The 12,859-nt window shown below is 39.9% G+C and overlaps 1 protein-coding gene across 7 annotated transcripts in view; it reads right to left on the minus strand.

Annotated features, from left to right (window-relative positions):
• Window positions 1-12,859, minus strand: part of PPP1R13B (protein phosphatase 1 regulatory subunit 13B) — a 115,661-nt gene that overhangs the window by 31,703 nt on the left and 71,099 nt on the right. The window contains exon 1 of one of the 7 annotated variants that reach the window (XM_014596440.3): window positions 3,989-4,399. The exons of the other annotated variants lie outside the window; for them this stretch is intronic. Coding sequence (XP_014451926.1) covers window positions 3,989-4,027 — 39 coding nt within the window. The 5' untranslated portion in view covers window positions 4,028-4,399. Of the gene's footprint in view, window positions 1-3,988; window positions 4,400-12,859 lie in introns of those variants that run through there. 7 annotated transcript variants of the gene reach the window in all.

The raw sequence follows: 12,859 nt of genomic DNA on the forward strand, positions 1-12,859 counted from the left end.
GGATACTATTTATTTGAAGTCACTGACACCTGGAGTGGGACTCAGATCTTGGAGTCCCAGATAGATGGAGAGAGAGCTTTATAATAAGTGGTAGTACTCTAGGCTCCAGAACCAAGGAAAACTTTGAAACCACTGATAGAGGACTGCTAATTTTATGATCATTTTAATGGCTTTCCAAAAGAAAATCTAAAACAGTTCTGACTTTACCCAATAAAGAGATCAACCCACGTAATTAATTTTTTTGTTTGTTTTTAAAAACTTTCCAGTTAAAATAAAACATTTTAAAACTTCAGAGTCCTGACAATATCAATACAAAACAAAAATAGGAAGACACCCATTTGTGATGAGCCATTATTTTAAGTGTTATGGGGCGCTAATGCAGTATTTTTAAATGTTTTAACTTTTTGATATTTAAAAATTGACATCACTAAAATAAAGCAAAATTATTGTAGCATAGCAGTTTCTGAATAATAGCTACAATGTGTAATATCACTTGAAGATCTGAAATTGAAATTACATGTTTTAAGCAGGAATATAATACAGCAGTCAAATTCAGTTTCATAGTTTTATAAATAAAAATTAGTCATTTCTACGCATATGCACATTTATCAATTCTTTATGAAATGTGCTCAGAAAGAAATGAAAGGGAGGGGGAGAGAAAAGAAATCTAGAAACAAAAGCCAAACAATTAAATTGCTTTAGACCTCTCAAACTACTCTGGTATATTTGGATAAATTAATCTTAAAATTGCACTACTCTGTCCAGAAGACAGCATTACTAACACTTGAAGAATTGTAGTAGAAAAGGTTGGATTAAGTTCAATAATTGCACTATTTGCAATCAGTGGATTTGAGCAGTGAAAAAATTGCAGGCTGGCTGTATAATGTGAAAATGGCTGACATTTTCACATTATACACTCTATGCAACACTTGAGGCAAAACACAAGACTGTACAATTAATAAATCAAGCTAAAATTTACACCCCTTCCTATCCCAATTGCAACTAATCCTGCAAGAAAAGCCAAGTAAAAATGTAGAAATAGAAGTGTTGTGAGCTGAAGCTCATTTTCAGAAGAATGCTTAGGCAAGAGAAGTTAGGTCTGAGGATTCACAGACAAGGCAAAACAACAGTCACACAGAAATCTAAGTCAAACACAACACATCTTAGGGTACGGGTGTCCAACTGGCAGCTCAGGAGGTTTAACATGCGGTTGTGGGCTCCTACCCAGCCTGCTCCCATTGTTCCTGTGGCAGTGGTGACCAGGGTCTCCAAGCCCCTCCCTCCTCCAGCTTCTCATTTCCACCCCTGCTCCTTGGGGTAGGGCAGTGCAGTGCAGCAAGAGGGGTTCAGGCTGCCTACTGTGCAGCAAAGAAGGGAGTTAGGCTGATTGTGTTATGTGCTGCAGGTGGGCTGTCTGCATGACACATGAGGCCAGGAGGGAGTAAGGGTGTTGTACACTTGGCAGCAGGAAGCCAGGCTGCCCATGTAGAGTGTGTGGCCGGGAGGCGAGGGGAAAGGAGCTGTACTGTGTGTGCAGCCAGGCAGAGAGAGAAGGAGCTTGGTGCCCCTGCAGTGGAGGCTGGAGGTGGTCCCTGGAGTTGGACAGTCTTGTCTTAGAGCCTCAGAAAGAACTGGCCCAGTTCCCCTACTCCCCACTATCAACATAATATTAAGTTGATAGGTCACTTCATAATTACCAAGGCATAGGGGAAAATGCTTAAATAATCCTTCAAATGACTTGAACAATATTTCTGTGCACTTAAATAACCTCCTCAGCCACAGGATTGCAGTTCAGTCACTAAGGAGATCTAATTTGGAACTCATGCTTTTCAAGCTGATAAGGCTTAAATATAACGTAGATGCGACTCACCTACCTCTCAAACAGTAATGGAAGCACTCTAAATCCCACTGAACAACACACAGGGGTGGAAACTCTTTCTAGCAGATCAGTAGAGAACTGAATGGGAGAAGTATGGGTAGGCTGATTCAAGAAAATTTCCAACTATAAAGCAGCCTGCACTAATTTCACTTAGTAGCATGACCAATGTAGATACTTTCCTCTATAGTATTCTCCTTTATAGGTTTTATACTTTCTCTGCAATTTCTTTTTACTATTATCACCATATGTTTCAGATCCATTTTTTTAGGGGTGGCAAGCCAGTCATTTTCTGGGAAAATATTGAATTGACCAGTCAACTGATAGCATATTTTTGACCATTCAAAGATTATAGCAATTTTACAACTCCCCCACCCCCCCCAAACTACATTTTTTGTAGACAAGGTTCTTGTCTGCCTATGTCCTTAGATCAACATGGACACAACCTATACCCCTACATTTTTTGTAGTTTTCTTAACAGAAATATGATGCATTTTATCGTTTTGGCATGTTTCTTAATGGAACAAAAATTGTGCTTTTTCTGTGTAATATTGGGACATATTGGCAATTTTTAAAAAATAATTGTTGACCGATACTTTATTAGACCAGTCAAATACCCAACCCTACATTTTATCATAAGTTATAAATCGGGAAGGACAACCTTTTTAGCAGGTATTCCATAAATTAGTCCTGGACCTTCCCCAAGTGCCATTACAATACCCTTCTCGTGCCCAATCTGCTGTTCTGCTTTCTGCTCCCAGTTCTATACTCCCTTCCTGATGTGCTACTCTGCTTTCTGCTTCCTTGCCTATAGGCTCCCTGCCCAACATGTTGCTTTGCTTTCTGCTCCCTGCCTTATCTGCCACTCTGCTGCCTGTGCCCTGTCCAATGTGCCATACGCCACACACAGAGATTGTGCATGCTATTTGTGACACCCACACCAAAGATCAGCTACCCCAAGTTAAATACAAAGCAAGACTTCAAATGGAGGAGAGAAGTAAGGGGTCCTTTGCTGAGTTTTATCTACAAATCAAGATCTGTCACTGAGATGAAAACTAAGATGCTGCTTCCAATCCATTGTGTGGGAGTTCAAAATATAAATAAGCATACATACTTCCCCTTGGCTTCCAGGGGTATGCCCCTCCATCGATAGGGTTCAAATACTCCCTAGGCTTTCCTGATTTCCCTGGCCAAGGATTTCTCTCATGGGGCTAAGGTGTCCAATGTTTGCATTGCACTCCTTAGGTTTGACCCCCAATTGGCAGGGTGTCAAATGACTCCAATTCACTGGCTCCAAAAAAGTCAAAATACTAGTTGCATTCTCCCAGACATAACATGCTTGATACTCAAATGAAATAACACTTGCAGAAAATAATTCAGAAAACCTCTTTCTTGCTTGCTTTGATTAGCCGTGAAAGTTAACAATGCTGACATTTAAATAATCACCATTGAAGGGTGTTTACTCTAAAGCCTAAGATATACAGAGGTAAACCATATAATTCAGAACTCTTGTTTCAAAATATCTGAAGACTTAGGAAGACCTCTTCAGATTACGTTTTCTTAACCTTGAAAATATGATTGTCCCGGACATAAAAGCCTTTTTTTTTTTTTTCAAAATAAAGTTCTCTGTCCTGGAGTACAGAATGACAATCTTTAAGGGAAAAAATACTGTTTTGTTTGTTGCAAACCAATTTGATGCCTGAGGACTCAAAATGCAGTGATGCCCTACATCCAAATGTTTGAGGAATATCTTTTAAAAGCTGCAAATGCTGCAACATATTTAAAATCATATACAAACAGAAGTGCGAGGTAAATTCCCATATTAGCTTTTCCTTATAGAAACAGAGAGAATATCTAGATATAAATTACTCTTAGACTGCAAAAGGCATTCAATTTAAACACATGGTGGTTAAAAAAACCTGTCTATATATACTGTAAAAAAGCACAAATCTAAGCAAAGACAACTGGCAGCCTACCATTTTGATGCAAACCTTATATAAGAAGTTTAATGCTTATTTTACTAAAATAACCCTGTGAAGGGTTTTCACAGTAAAAACAATTACATAGCATTTGAGAAAAGGTTGAAGGTGACAAAGGAAAAAAAGTTTAAACCTGTAACTTCACTCGCTGGTGCTTTCTTTTCATCCACATGGCAAATCAAACACATGCGGCAAAATTCCTCTTCAGTGTCAAGTTAATTAATTTTCAAAAAGATTATAACCAAGGTATATTAGATCTCCAAAATAAGGGAATATCGTCTTAGAAACATCAGGACATCAATAAAAGGAAACACTCCAGAAGACTTTTTCGTCTAAAGATCTACTTCAATGAGGCCATTTGTTCACAGCACTTCCTCTTAGCTGATGCAGTTTATAATAATCTGTACATGAACAAAACTCCTTGGAAGACAAGGAAAGTTTAGAACAGTTTAAGTCTGTTTAAATACGTCTTCAGAAACTACTGTTGTAGGAGCCCAGTGTCTCATCTCAATTCCTCAACAAGGCCATCTGTTTCTCAGAATGCTTTTAAGTTTGTTCCACTCAGACTAGTTATCAGTAATTTTATACATGACATCACTTACTTTTCACAACAAATGTGAGCCTATCACATTGAAAACACAAAACATCCCCCTTGCTCCTGCTCCTATGTAATTATGCTTGAAAGGGAGGGAGAAAGCTTAAACAGGCTGCAAGTATTTACTCCTCCAGATTCCACGAATTCACTTGCTCCACAGTGCTGTATTCAACAGGGAGTTTTGCTGACTTGCAACTTTCTTTACGTAACCTTTCATGATGCACCCCAAGCTGAACTCCTAAATAAAGTATTGGCTCACTTACCAAACATTACAGAAATTGAGGAATTAGCCGTAAAAGAAGTGTCTATGCCCACTAAGTGCTTACAGCAGGCAAGAATGTTCAAAAAAAATGTTGAACCCTTTTACTTAGTTTATCATCATGACAAGAGCAATTTACCATGTAAAACAGGAATGGACTTATTATTTTCCTACTGTTGGCTACTATTTCAAGATTTGACCAGCAATATTTGTGGCACTGACAATAACAACTAAAAATCACATTCTAAGCCAATCTCTAAAATATGTCAAGTACTAACCAGCCCAAAGATGTGAGATACCACTGAAAGTTTTGTTCATTTATAAATATCTGCTTGAATACCGGTAATGGCTTCTACATTTCAATAAATATTCTGCACTCTATCTTCTTCAATTTCTTCTCTTTTCTTCCTTTAACTTCTGTTGCCAAACTATACTGGTCTCCCTCCTGTGATCTATCTTCTAGTAGTGCTCATCCCTCTCTGCCTTCCTTTCTAGAACCAATGATCTGAACAGTACTCTTCTAAGTCATAATGAAAGGCTCATTTACAGAAAGCCTTTGAGAATCTCAAAGGAAACACTGCGTATCTCCTTTTCAACCCAATACAGAATTTCCTTGACAAGAAGTAGCAGTTCCGACTGGCTGCCCTATCCTGCAAAGTGAGCAAATGGGGAAACACAGCCAAACAATTCACTTTTGCAAAATTTCATAGATTTCATAGACATTAAGGATGGAAGACACCTCGGAAGATCGTAAGTCCAGCCTCCTACTCCAGGGGCAGGAAGTCAGCTGGGGTCAAAGGATCCCAGCAAGATAAGCATCCAAATGTCTCTTAAAGGAGTCCAGAGTAGGTGTTTGCACCACCTCTGGAGGCAGTCTGTTCCAGGCCTTGGGGACTCAGACAGTAAAGAACTTCTTCCTTATGTCCAGCCTGAAACTCTCTTGGAGGAGTTTGTGATGATTTGACCTTGTCATCCCATGGGGAACTCTGGTGAACAGGAATTCCCCAGATCCTGATGTACACCCCTTATATACTTATAGGCAGACAAAAAAGTACTGATGGAAATGAAAACCATTACCTACGGCAGGGCTATCCTACTGGTGGTCTGTAAGGGGTTAAACCGCAGCCCATGGGATTTGTCAATGCTGCTGCTGGAGCTGTTGCATTGGTGTGGCTCCAGTACCCAGGGAGGTGAATATCAGTGTTGCTCACTCCCCGCCCATCCCCTCTCTCATCACTGAGTTCAGGGTCTTTGGGTGCCACTGGCAACTAAAAATCAGTGGCGGGAAAAAAGCGGAGGGTAGAAGTGGCAGTGGCACCATTCATCCCCTGAGTTATGATATGGAACCACACCAGCAAACTGCTGCCCCCATGGGTGGACGTGGGTCATCCATGGACTGGATCCAGGCTATTGGGGAATCCACAGAGCAGGCAAGTCTGAGATTGTAGACAACCACATGCGAGATGGTGGAGAAATGTTTGCAGAATGAGGAAATGTAAGAATCCAGAATGGAGGTTTGATTTACACACAAACATTTATAAAAATGAGTAGGCAAGAGCAGAATGAGATTGGTAGAAGAGTCACATCCACCCAGGGATGTCCAGACTACAGATGAAGCTCCTAAGCCCCCCAAAATGTCGTGATCTCCCCCACATCTCTGCTCCCACACAACTCTTCCTATCGTCTATCTGAACAGGGTAGCCAGGCTTGTTGCTCCATTGCCTGCATCCTTTTCAGACTTGTGTTTTTCTTTGTGGAAACCACAAAGAAAAGCAGGACAGGAGCTTGATTGGTGGTACCTGCAGTACCTAGCTCAGGAGTGAGAAAAGTAGCTGAGTCACCAATTGCAACTTTGTTTTGGCTGTAGTGCAAGTACTCTAGCACATGGTATTACCACGGATTTAAATGGATTTTTGCTGCTGGCATTTTTCTGTCCTAATTATATACATATATATAGACAGAGTTGTGGCTGCTTTAACTTGACTCATCTGCCTCTGATCTCCAGGGAAACAACGGTTGGGAATAACCAACATACAGACATGTGGCACCCTTTTCCACCCTCAACACAATCTTAATGTCGGTGCAATAAAGTGTGATGCAGCTGAAAGTAAGAGAGATGTTATCCTGACTCTCTATACACTAGCACTGACCTCTGTTTCATTTGCCTTTTTGCTACCTGAAGACAAAGGGAGCATCAAAGGACACAGAAACTGTTCCAAAATATTCATATAAAATGTCAAGGGCAACAGCGAACACATATACATTCACACAACCCTGAGACTGACTGAAGAGACGAGGCTTTGCTGGGAAGAAGGCTTGTAATTCCATTTGCCTGCATTTCGTACAGAAGCTACATGGTACAATTTGGAAGGCAGGTATGCAGACCCATACTTAATACTACAAAAGGAGTATTTGGTTCTAGTTAAATTAAAAACAGAATGTCTGCTGATCTCCATGTAGATGACATTATTTCCAGTTTAGTGGTTTTATCCACAACTCTGCCTTTTTTTTTTTTTTTTTAATTGGGTCAGAAAAATGCCAGCAGCAGAAATCCATTTAAAACTCCAGTGATAATGCCATGTGCCCTTTTTAGCTTAATGAAAATGTAAAACCTAACTGAACACAGATAAAGCAACCAGAATTTTGGGAAAGAAAGGAAAAAAAAAAACCCCATGATTAGCAAACTATCTGAAGACTATCATTAAGTATTTTGACAGTTGGATTGCGATCAAAACATAGATTTAATCTGGTCACTTTATTTAGCAGCCTACAATGACATTACACTGAGTTATTTTATTTGTGCAAGTCACTACAGACACAATTCCTTTGACAAACAAAATACCTGACCACTGTATTGCATCATAATTTTCTGACTAACTTACCTTACCCACATTTGTAAGTCTCAATAGCTCTCACTGAAACGGACAATTCTATGACTACCACCTATATAACGTGCTGACCAGCCAATCTACGGAACAAAAGTTTAAGGTACAGAATAAATGCCAGCCTCTGGGTATCATGTCATTTACTACTGGTTACTCCATGTTTTCTTTTAGACTTTCAAATGAGATGTTCCCTTATTTTAACTGTGAACTCAAGATAGCAGCTGCCCTCATAAAAGAAAACTAAAATGAATTAAAAACCAGAACCAGGAACAAAGTCCACAACAATTAAAAACCAAAACCCAACCAAACAAAAAACAAACTAGAAATGTAAAATAGGAAAATATATCCAAGCATATAGTAAACACTTGCTAGTAATAAAACAAGAATGCTTGTAAACAAGTTCTCCTTATAAGGAAGTTAAACTAAGAGTGATTTCATTTAAAATATTTATTTTTGCCCACCTCATACTGTAGAAATCCTTAACAAACAAAAACCCAAGCTTTTTTTTTTTTTTGAGAGAACTTTATCTGAAAGTTGGAGATATCATTAGTTTGATTTGAGGCAAGAGACAGACACATATAGTTCAGTCTTATCCTCCTGGCAGAGCAGAATATCAGGTCTTTAAAAAATTGAAGCACATACAGAAAGAATTGAGACCTGTAACACATAAACCTTCAAACATGTTTACAATCCCAATACTTTAGTTAAGAGTAATTATGAGCAAAAGTCATGTCTCATTAAGTTTTCAAAACAAATAATTTCAAGTTTCTTTAAAGATAGGTTTTTGTAACTAGATTTTCTGGTAACAAAGAAAAACAACATCTTATTTTGATATGCCAGTCTATTATGGTTGAAAAGTATTTCATCACAGGCCTCCTGAATAGTAAGCTTAGTATCAACCATGTGTTTATTCTTCCCCTAAGTGATAGTTTCAGTGCCTTGTTTTACAGTAGTGATGTAATACTGTTTACATGCAAACAATATAATAAAACATTTCCAAAAACAAACATAAAAGTACTGAAAATAAATATCCTGCAATTTAAAGCAATGTTTAAAGACTAAGCATAACTTGCATCTCCCACACAAAGGTCCTAACTAAATTAAAGAAAAACTTGATAGCAAGGTTTTAAAATGAACTTAACTTGGAAAAACAATGCTTTTCAGTATTGCATTTTCAGTGCTAAAAGCTATAGTTATTAGAACAAGGAAGTTAGCATATTGGTCATGTGACTTTAAGCTCAAGTGAGAAAGCAACACAATAGTTGAAATAATATTTTGTTCTACAGAAGTCCGTTAAAGTGTAAAACAGTGTTTGCAAAGTAATTAATTACCTGCAAGGTACTTTCCCATGTAACTGTAAGTAAGCACACCTTTATTTTGCTGCATTCACCATCAGCTGTCAACTCCTTCATTGCTTCAACCTGCTTCAGCTCCATTTTTCTGTTATTTTCTGCCTAGCCCTGTGTTAATTGCTTGCTGTCAATAAGCAAAGTCAGTAAGTGATCAAAGAAATCTTACAAAATGAGCACTCTCTCAGGGCTTTCTGGCTAAGTGCAATCAATAATAGGAAAGATTATTAAAAATCTTTTCCTCCCCTAAATAAGGGGTTGCCCCCCAATGCTTTATTGATATGGAAAGCTGCCTCTCTCTACACTCATCAGCAATCAGCGAACGGAAAAGGTTACTGGATTTTGCCAGCAGTGAAAGACCTAATCATGGCAAGATCAAGCCAGCTGTCAACTGTGATCAGTCTGATCAGCTTGATGCATTGCACTTTTCATATTCAATGGAAAATGTTAAGCATTACTTTTTTCTTTTAGTTATACAAAATGTAGACAACTTAGGTTTAAAAAGACAGTAGAAAGTTTCCTTTTCAGTTCTGCAATATTTACTAGTCAGTTAAAAATCCAAATACTACTTTTTATACCGCTAATATTTGCTGATTAGACTAATGGAGAACCATTCTGATTAGACTGTACTGAAATCTGTTGCTTTAATCAAGAGAAGCTTACTGTGCAAGACAAAAAGTAAATAGTACATGTAAAAGAAATATGGTACAATCTTGTGCAAGTTGTCCATGGTACGCTTAGCAATAGCACATATTTTTTTTAATCCAACAATTTGTTTGTTCTTAAAATATGCACAACATATCTCAAAACAGCCAAGAATATATCATTCATGCAATAATACAAGCCAAGAAATTGTATCATACTTCTGTATTATTGCATGAATTATTGCATGTATTATTGCTAACGGTAAATCGTCAATCCCAGAACCAAATACTGTTGATTATTTAATCAACTCAAATTCTTCCCCAAAAATGTAATCACATTCCCTATGCCTTAATTCTCTAACTGTATACATGGGGTATCAAAAAACAGGACAGTCTATTCTCCCTTGCTCTCTAGCATGCTCAGCTATCTTGGGTGGTGTGGAGTGCTGGCAAGTAATCCTGTTTTAAACACATATCCTGGGTGCCCTGCTGAAAATGGGACAATAATGTTTGATTGAACCAACAGGACCCCAGAGCAAATAGGACTGTCCAAGTGAAAATGGGATGTTAAGGCTGTGTGAAGCTTCAGTCCCTAGTTCCATTCAGCAAAGATTCGGCCTGATTCAGAGGTCGAATCTCCAAATCTGAATCGAATCAGGAGACCCTTTAATTTCTCCAAATCGAATCAGAACCCTCCGAATCAATTTGGAAAGATTTGTTGATTTGGACATAGACACAGCTTTAAATGTTTTTTCTACATACCTCAAGGTACCAGGCGGCTCGTGAATGCTGCAGTGGTGGGGCAGATAAAGCGTGGGGGGCTCCCCAGCACACTTGGCAGCAGACCCGGTATTGGACCAGAAGCACTTCTGGTCCACTTCTGGGTCCTCCAGGGAGTGTGCAAGGGGGCCCCCAGCTCAGCAACTGGTGTCTCCTGGGTCTGGAGGAGCACCCGGGGTCTGCCCCCGGCCAATCGCTGAGCTGTGGGGGTGCGGGGGCCCCCCCAGCACACTCCCCGGTGGACTGGGAAGTGGACTGGTAGTACTTCAGGTCTGCTTTCGGGTTTGCTGCCAAGCACACGGGGGCACCCCCCATGCCCCAGCATCACAGCGTTCACAAGCCATGCCTGGTACCTCAAGGTATGTAGAAAAAAAAACATTTAAAGTTGTGTCTATGGCCGAATTGCTGATACTCTGAATCAGCATCGACTCTTCAGATTTGGACTCGGACAAATCGAAATTGGGGACAGTGATCTGTCAGTGAATCAACTAATTGAATCACTGTCCCTGATTTGGGCTGAATCCAAATTGAATACAGCCTGTTTCGCATATCTCTATGGGATGTATGGTTACTATGGTTCTCTAGCACAGCACAACTCTAATATTAGAGATCATAAAAACATAAAAAGGCTGCTATTTTGCAAACACCCAAGAATCAGAACCAACCCCCCCCCCCCCGTTTTTTTTCTTTCAGGAAGAGAACTGAAGCATGATCATGTCTACATAAACAAGATGTCCAGAAAAGTCACTTTCCAAAAGGACACTAAAGAATGTGTGTTCAAGCACAATAATAAGCATCTTTGACTGAATAAAAAGACAAGTAAGAGAGGCTAGCTAGGAATCTCTGGCTAAGTTCAGCCAGTAATACAAGAATAAGACTAATAAAGATAACTAGTTTACTATACACATACCACATGCCCCCCAAATACATACATTGTTTTGGAAAAGCAAAATAAAGGGGAAATAGATTTTTTCCAGAGTCATGGCTGAGTCCTGACCTGAGGAAGAGTATACTTTACAACTGGAGTATGAAACCGCTGGCGTGCGTGTCAGAGTGTGGCACACAAGCATTTTGCTTGGCACGCACACCTTGGGGAAGGGGCCAGAGCTACACTGCCACAACAAGGATTGGGCTCTTGCGACTCCCCCACCATCTGCCCCTGGCATGCCAACATCTTACAAGTCAAGGTTGCGGGTGTTTTAGGCACTCTGCCCAAAAACGTTGCCGACCTCTGCTTTAGCAGTAGCTTTTGGCTGACATGTATTTCAGCAGTTGCTGGGAAAAGGTTAACACTGTAGCTCTGGCCCTGAACAGTGAACTCCTTCTCTGCCTCCCTGGCACTGGCAGGGAGAGAAGCACAGCAGTCATTACAGCTGCCATCCATTCAATTCCTTCATTCTGGTGCTGAAAATCAGCTTTCCTAATTTTGGGAGGCTGATTTTTGGAGAAAAGGCACATGTGTATGTGAGTAAATATGGTGATTCTAAATAAGACAAAGATGGGCTTCCACGTTATTACTGCCTGACCTGATGGAGTTGGCCAATGAGAAGGTCACAAAACGAAGGAAGGAAGGTGCAACCTGAGGCGTGTGGGTGGAAAGCAGGCAGGTGAGATGCACACAGCATAGACTAGAAAACAACAGCGTATAAGTTTATACCAAAGTGATTGACATGTTAGAGCAAGTAGTTCAAGAGGCTACTTGGCACCTGCACAAAAGGTAAAGGCCCCAGGAAAAACAAGCTACAACCAATTTGAGGAACAATACAAGAGTCAAGGAGACTGTGGAAGGTTGTCTTGAAAGGAATAGATGACCCCTGAAAACAGCAGCAGCTGAAGGACAAGTAATGATGAGAACATTCAGGCATGTTCACAAATAATGAGCCCCCTGATCCCATTTTAAAATGGGCTTAATTTTAGTTACAAGTCTGCTTTAAGACAACCAAGGTGGAGCTTATAATTTGGATAATCAAGAGCCTTGCAAGGATTCCCTAATTTAGAATGAGATCTGAAATTGGAGCAGCCTACAAGGCTGCACCAGCAACCTAGTTCATTTCTTTGAAACCAATTTTTCTGAGCATATGAAGGAGCTTCAAGATCGCTGGGACAGCACCACTTGAATATGAGCGGTGAAACTTCTTGACATTTCTTTCCTCTTTTCAGGCCCTAGACCCAAAGAACAGTTGTTTTGATATGAACACTTCCACTTCCCCTTTCTGCTTCAGAACCAAGGAGATCGAATCTGAAGAAGCCACAACATATTCAGACTTTCCAAACTGATCTTGGAGGCCCAAGCCTAGACTTATAAAACCGTAACAGGTAGGACCCTAGACCTCACCAACTTTTCAGAAAGTAAGGCAGGAATCTTGGCGCTGTCTTCAGCAGTTCTTCCAGTTCCCACAGAAAGAAGGGCCCATTCCAAAAATCAATGACAACTGTGTTGTTGGGAGTCTGACACCAACACGGGAGACTTCACTTTATTTTTCACACTCAGG

The sequence above is a fragment of the Alligator mississippiensis genome, chromosome 2, assembly GCF_030867095.1.
Source record: "Alligator mississippiensis isolate rAllMis1 chromosome 2, rAllMis1, whole genome shotgun sequence".
Taxonomy (NCBI): Eukaryota; Metazoa; Chordata; order Crocodylia; family Alligatoridae; genus Alligator; species Alligator mississippiensis.